The sequence below is a fragment of the Arachis duranensis genome, chromosome 7 (genome assembly GCF_000817695.3).
Source record: "Arachis duranensis cultivar V14167 chromosome 7, aradu.V14167.gnm2.J7QH, whole genome shotgun sequence".
In the NCBI taxonomy this organism is placed as follows: domain Eukaryota; kingdom Viridiplantae; phylum Streptophyta; class Magnoliopsida; order Fabales; family Fabaceae; genus Arachis; species Arachis duranensis.
In genome coordinates this window covers 25,529,653-25,536,831 of record NC_029778.3, presented here as the reverse complement: position 1 = coordinate 25,536,831, position 7,179 = coordinate 25,529,653, and the positions used below count along the sequence as shown (strand labels likewise).

Sequence of the window (7,179 nt, the reverse complement as noted above, 5' to 3'; positions counted from 1 at the left end):
GCCCCCATTCTCTTTCTTCCTCCTCATTTCCTTTCTTTCTTTTTTTTTATAATTTTTTTAATTAGAGATAAAATGGTAATAAAAATAAAAAATTTGGTGAAAAGAACGATTTTAAAACAAACTGAAACCTTTTGGACTATTTTATAGCGAAAAAAGGTTGAGGACGAAATAAATTTTCGGCCTAAACGTTAGGGACCAAAATCGTACTTGACTATTTTTAAGATATTGTTGAGACTTGTTATGTCATTGTTGATTATTTAAAATTTGATGTTGAGACTTGTTATATATATTTAATTTTTTTTTAATTTACAAAACCGGAAATCCAATCCAATCCAAACCACTTGAAATTAGATCGAATCGGATCGAAATTTTTTAAAGAAATCATCCAATCCAAACCACACCGCAAGTAAAATTAGTGTTCGGATCGGATGAGTTTTTGACTCAAAATCGATCCAAACTGCACCGCAAACACCCTACCGAATATATCTAAACTTGGCCATTTATGCATACTAGCAATGAACTTAATTGGTAATAACACACACGTTAAGTTGCCTTTTTCAAATGTTAGTAATTTAGGAGTAGTTGCCCAAAAAAAATTTTGTTTGTATGTTGTATCACATAATAGGCAGTTACTTTAGCATATTTTTTAGGGATAATATTTAAATTTTAAACTGAACATATATATATTCCTTGATTTATATACATGCAGCTTTTATTAGTGTCTTTGATTTATTAGTGTCTTGGGGTTTTTGCTAGCACTCCACTAAGGGCAAGTGCCACTATGATTCTTTGATCTCTATTAGAAATAGAGTGAGATTGATAAATGGTAGTTATGTAAAATTGAACAAGTAGCCCCTTAAGGCTATTCTTGGGCTGAATCTTGATTCTATCTCATCTATTTATAAGAGAAGAGTATAGTCGGTTTTTTCCGTTAGTGAAAATATAGTTTCAATTCTCACTCTCTGCATTTTCTAGTTACTCTTCTCTGCATCAGTTTGTTATTCTGCTACTGGCTCTGGGTTATTCTTGGCAATCTCTTCTTGATTCATGTATGTCTCATCTACCCTGATCACTCTGTTTTATAATTCTACATTCCTCTCTCTCTTCTTCTAATTCTCAATTCTGATCAATCAGTGTTCCTCATGGACGAACTCAGGGATGATCGTCACAATCATGATTCGGCTAGTGACTATGATAATGAGGAAATTATTTCAATTGCAGAGGAAGATATCTCTGGAGGAGTTAATATTTGTTTTAAAAGTCTCATTGGTAGAGTTTTTGCTGCAAGATCCTTTTCGGTTAGCACTATGAAGAATGCATTTAAAGCAATATGGAATAGATCTAAGGGGTTTCAGGTGGAGATGAAGGGTCATAACCAATTTCAATTTTTCTTTGATAAGGAGACTGATGTGGTGAGAATTGAAAGAGGGTCACCATGGCTCTTCAAGAATTACATTCTCCACGTTCAAAGGTGGAAGGCTGCTGAAAATTCAGGGGAGGGAGTGATCACAACGATTCCTATTTGGGTTCAATTTTGGGGCTTGCCAGAACAGTTCAAAACCTTGGAGGTTGGATCTAAATTGGGAAGAAGCCTAGGTGAGATTGAAGATATTGGTTTCTTCCAAGTTAGAGGGAAGGAAACCAGAATTATTAAGGCTAAGTGATGATCAATGGCGAGAAAAGACTGAAGGATAATCTCAAGTTGGCAGGACCAGATCAGAAGACTATTGAAATTGGCCTTAAATATGAGCGCATTGGAAAGTTTTGTACTTATTGTGCTTGTCTAGGGCATGATTCAAAACAATGTCAAAAAAGACCGAATTGGCGACTGGGTTAAAACCGATCAGGTAGGAAGAAGAATGATTAATTGAAGGCAAGGGGAATAGCAAGCAAGACTGATCTTGGTAAAATTCTTCTTCTTTAGTTTATTCGTTCACTTCTTTTTCACTTGTATGAAGAAATTCTTTGGGAAACCCCACTTCTTTTGCTGTAATGTCCTGCATTTTGGACAAATTATATTCTTTCCCTGATTGAATGTAATGCAATACGTATCTTTGATCAAAAAGAACAAAAATATTATTTGCATATTATAAATCAGTCATCAACTTATTTTTAGTGTGTATTTTGTGTTTTAAAATATATTTTATATGAATAATTAATTTGATAATTTATTTTTGTGTGCATGTAAATATGTTAAGAAAGTGATAATTTAGAATTTTTCTGTTTTAAAATAATTGTTGATTTAACTTTTTTTGATAAATTAAAAATAAATATATTTATTTTACATCTAAACATATTAATTTTTTAATGTATAAACAAATCAAAACGAAGTTATTTTGAAACTTTGAAAGTAATGAATTTGAGAAGTGGCCATTATGCACTAATATAACATACTTCTATAGGAGAAGATAATAATAAAAAGAAAGCAAGTACAACGGAAAATTGACTCAATGTTCCTTCATGAAATAAGGAAAAGAAAAATGCAGTATAAAACAATAACAAATATTTTATTTATGCACCAAGAAAAAGTTCTCAGATTATAGTTAGGTGTATAAACCTATATCACTCTGTAAGAAACTGACTAGTTTCTTTTCTCACTAGTCTCTATCATTTACACAAATGAGTTCCACTTCCATATACACTGACATAAACATTTTTAATTTCATAAAAGCAATCAACTAGCTAGATCAAATAGCCATAAGAACAAGACAGATTCAACTGGATTCTCAGTCAGTGTGATCTCAATCTTTATGTTTTTTGAGCATTGTTATTTTCATCCTTATTGTCATCTTTCACAGCTAAGATGACTACAGTTAGAAGTAATGGATAGCTTACTGTAGTGAGAACCCAGTTCACAATCAATTGAGACATTGGAGACACCTTGTGTGTGTCAACTTGCCAAGCAACTGCAGCTCCTGCACTTTGTATTCCTTTGTAGAACCCTGTGTATCTGCATAATTTCGCCAATATCAAAATACTGCTGACAACTTAGTTGTTATAAAGATATTTAATTAGTGGTGATATTATTATGTTACTACTGGTGGCATGTCAAGGACTAATTTCTTAGTAAATTGTTTTTTCGGGGACCTTTACATTAATTTGTGTATCGATCTTCTAGACTCGGTTTGGTAATTATTTTTAGACAAAAAACAGAGATATTAAAAAAAGAAAGATATAAGAACAATAAACACAACTTCTCTATCTCGAGACAAAATTTGTCCATTTTCTATTAACTTGGAAATTAAAGATAGTCAAAATAAGGACAATGTTTGTGTATTTTGAGTTTAACTACTAATTTGGCATTAAGTGATCTTTATTCTTTAGGGTATTACGAGAAAATATAATGAGTCCCAGTGACTAAAATAATAAACATTTTAACCTTTTGCTAATCACAAATTACTTATACTCCCCTAATAATTAAACTACCTACTTCCATTGATGAATCAAATACTAGTAGAAGAAAGAATTCAGCAAATAACTAAATCAGAGAGTTTATTCTTTTCTACAAAAATTACCTGCTAAGAATCTTAGAATCATCAGCAAGCGCTCCAATGACCCAATAAACCATACTTTGGAAGATGGCATCAAGCAAACCAAAACAAAAATACAATACAAAAGGACCAGCAAATCTTGACCCTGAGTCCTTAAAATCCAACTTTTCGGTCAAACCATTATTATTTGAAGAGTACTTGATCTGATTGATGAGTCCACCAATCCAAATAGCAGACCCAAGAAGAGCAACCAATGAAATTCCCACAATACCCCTCTTCCTTCTGCTCTTGAAGCTGAAATCCATTATGTGTCCAATCCCAACTGACCCCAACATTTGTGCACCCCAATAGAACACATTGTTCAAACCCCTAGTCCTCAAATTGAACAATGCCCCATTGACATTGTTGAACTGGTAGGTGTAGAAGAAATTGCTTGACCATGCAGCAGGAACAATTAGAAGCATCTTCCAATTGAGGAACAACTTGAGAATCTCAAAGCATTCGGTGGACACATTTGAGTACATGATGCTGCTACACTTTGTCCCATCGTCGCGCACAACCTATATTGCATTGATATGGATACAAGTATTAGATTCAATACATAATTTGATAAATTTATCTTAAGTACTTCAACTATTAAAACACTGTGTTGGCAATTTTGAAGTATGGATGGATGAAAGCGTACAACCTTACTTGCAGGCAAAATAGCCAAAGACAAGAGTGTCCCCAATGACATGAAGCACATGAAGGCTATGTAGGTTCCATCATTGACAGAAGCAGCTTCACTGCGATGGTAGTTCAATATAAAAGGAATCAAGCCACCAATTACACCCCCCATGTTGAATATGCTCCAGAAAATTGATATGTAAGTCCCTTTTCTGTTTGATGGAGGGTAAGATGTCATTATAGCACCTATGTTTCATCACACACCCACAATAACTATCATATACAATATGATATGACGTGATATACACAATTTGATGAACAAATAATCACAAATTTAAGTTGTCACTGAAGGCATCAATATTTGATGGATATACGCAAACAGTATGGCAACTGTATGGAAAATGAATTGTCACAAATTTTAAAAAGGGCAAGGCAACAAAACTAACCAAACAAGAATTTAATTTTGATGATCGTACATCCAATTACCTAATGTCATGTTAGTCAAAATAACTACTCGGTGAATGATCATCCAACAGAAATTCTATGACTATGTTAAACATGTTTACCACTCCGAGTGCATAAAAAATAAACTCGATTAAGTACAAATAGTAGGACAGTTTTACGGGAAATTTAGTCACAAATGTAAGAAGTTCGAGGCAACTTCATTCATGCATATACACAAACAGTACAACAATTCTGTGGAAAAAAATTAAAATACAAAAAAGTTGCCACAAATTTAAGTTCAAGGTAGAAGAAATATGCACGCTTGAACCAATTAACTTATTTTAAATAAAACGACGTCGTATTTACCCTTTTATCTCCAATTAGTTGTCACCCAACATTAACTGGTCGCTTTCTCCACTAAAACAAACAAATCAAAAATTCAAAATTGATTTAAAATAGAAAAAAAAAAAAGATTGGGGACCAAGTTGATTTAAGTTCGAAATTGGCGGTGTACCTTGTGCAGCCCAAAGAAGACCAGCACCAACACCAAGGAGTGCACCAGCAACAACCGCAAACGCTTGGTGCTTGTGATGGTTATAGTAGAGGAACGAACCCGCGTAAACAACATAGGTGGAACAACCTGCGAAGAGCGTAAGGTGAGGTCCAAGGATGTTGTAGATGCCACCGCCGAGGACGCCGAAGACGGCAAAGGCTGTGTAGAGCGCCGTGAGGGAGTTGTTGGAGGCAGTGTGGTCAACTTGGCCTCCACCACCCATCCCTGATAGTGCATTGAACATTCCAGGGCAACAAAAGCATACTACCCCAATCATCATTATCTGACCCAATGCTGAGTTGTACCTTACCATTGATGACGCTTTTGATTTTCTGCTTGATTCTTCATCAACATTGTTGAGAACCATTTTGCAGTTGAGATGAGAGGCTATGCAACACGGTTTGTGGAATTGTTTTGAGAAATCAGACGGTGATTATGATCGTGATTGGGGAATTTAAGATAAGGAAGAGTGCAAGTGTGAAGACTACTACGGCCTACGGGTGTAGATTCTTTGATGCTATTGTTTTTTAATTTTGGTATAAGGTTTTGCAATTATGGGAACATTATAAGAAAGGGAATTAATATTCTTAATAATTAATTAATATATAGCCTAGAAATAAGGAATTCATTACCAAGTTTTCAAGTATGGACCACCCAGCTGGATGCTGTTGGATTTGTAAACCTTAGATGCTTTTTTTAGTGAAGAAAGAAGAAAGAAGAAAGAAGAAAATGTTAATAATTAGTCATGCATATCCTTTACCGAGTAAAAATTGGACTTTTAAATTTTTATCATAATTTCATGCATTTTTTTATCTCTTTCTTAGTTTTATAATTGTTTTTATTAAAAATAAATAAATTAATTTATAATTAATATTACAATATTAGTTAAAAAAAATACAAATTTAAGACAAACTATATTATTTTTTTGAATGCCAAATTTTTAACAATATTTTATATGATAAAATTTACTTAAAAAAATATAATAAATATCAACTAAATTCTAAAATTAAAACATAATTCTAAATCAATACTAATAACACTTAATATGTATTAGTCTGAAAAATAGGGTTAAAGATATGACTAAAAATAGGGCTGCTTGGGATCTGACTGTCGAATCAAGAACTATTTTATATGACAAGAATGAGGATATTATGGCTATTCTCCAAACTCAAAATGAAGTATTGGCACAAAAAAAAAGGTAAGCAAAACAGAAAGAGAAAGCAAAAAGGAGTCGCCTAAAAAATTGAAATAAGGTGTGTAATAAAGTTTTTAAATGATTTTAGTTCGTGAAATACGAGGGATTTAGGGGTGTTAGAAAGTGAAAAATGGTAAAACAATGTTAGCGTAAAAATAATGTGAATATGTTAGGATTGATAGAGACAAAGAAAGAGGTTATTACTAAGTTTGATGTAGCAATTTTGGGTAATGATGCAGTGGGTTTAGAATTTGTGGGATCGAAAGGTGTGCTTATGGAGGTTTATTAATAATGTGGGATGATATAATGTTTAGGTTGAGTAATTTTTACAAAGGAGAGAAATTGTTGTGTATAAAAGGAAAATTTACAAATAATAATTTTTATTTGTGCGATTTGCTTGGTGTATGGTGTGCATACAAGGGAAGAAAAGCTCGTGTGGGAATAATTGAGTTTTTTATCAGGAATATGTCAGGTTCCTCTTTACTACATGGGTGTCTTCAACGAGGTTGTGTAGTTGGAAGAAAGGAAAGGCACTAGTGTGTCAGCATTATAGAATTGGTGAATATAGAGTTGAATGACTGTAAGTTTACGTGGTTCAGGGGTCAATCGTGTAGTCGAATTGATAGAATGTTGGTGAGTTTGGTTTCATTGTTATCATTTGGAGCATTTGGTTGAAAAGGAATGAAATAATCTTCAGGAATCAAGAATCAGGTATTGCAGGGGTAGTCAACAAGTCGATTAAGAGTTATAAAAAATGGAGTGATATTTGATCTTTTGGGTTGTTGATGACTTTTGTCGAAAATGATTAGGAATTAGTTTATTTTATCTGT

General features: G+C 33.2%; 2 protein-coding genes across 3 annotated transcripts; one reads left to right on the top strand and one right to left on the bottom strand.

Moving 5' to 3' along the window:
* Positions 1-860: 860 nt before the first annotated feature.
* Positions 861-2,004, top strand: LOC107458457 (uncharacterized). Of its 2 annotated transcripts, none has more exons than XM_052252347.1 (2): positions 861-1,049; positions 1,157-2,004. In XM_052252347.1, coding segments are annotated over exons 1-2 (510 nt in total). In that variant the 5' UTR covers positions 861-1,047; the 3' UTR covers positions 1,665-2,004. The 2 variants fall into 2 exon arrangements, with proteins under 2 accessions (XP_052108307.1, XP_052108306.1); XM_052252346.1 differs by having other exon boundaries at positions 1,135-2,004.
* A 517-nt stretch (positions 2,005-2,521) lies between these two features.
* Positions 2,522-5,810, bottom strand: LOC107458458 (UNC93-like protein 1). The gene is made up of 4 exons (XM_016076662.3): positions 5,116-5,810; positions 4,180-4,403; positions 3,516-4,051; positions 2,522-2,950 (listed from the first exon to the last, which is right to left on the bottom strand). The coding sequence occupies exons 1-4, from the start codon at positions 5,519-5,521 to the stop codon at positions 2,749-2,751; spliced, it is 1,368 nt and encodes a 455-aa protein (XP_015932148.1). The 5' UTR covers positions 5,522-5,810; the 3' UTR covers positions 2,522-2,748.
* Positions 5,811-7,179: the final 1,369 nt, after the last annotated feature.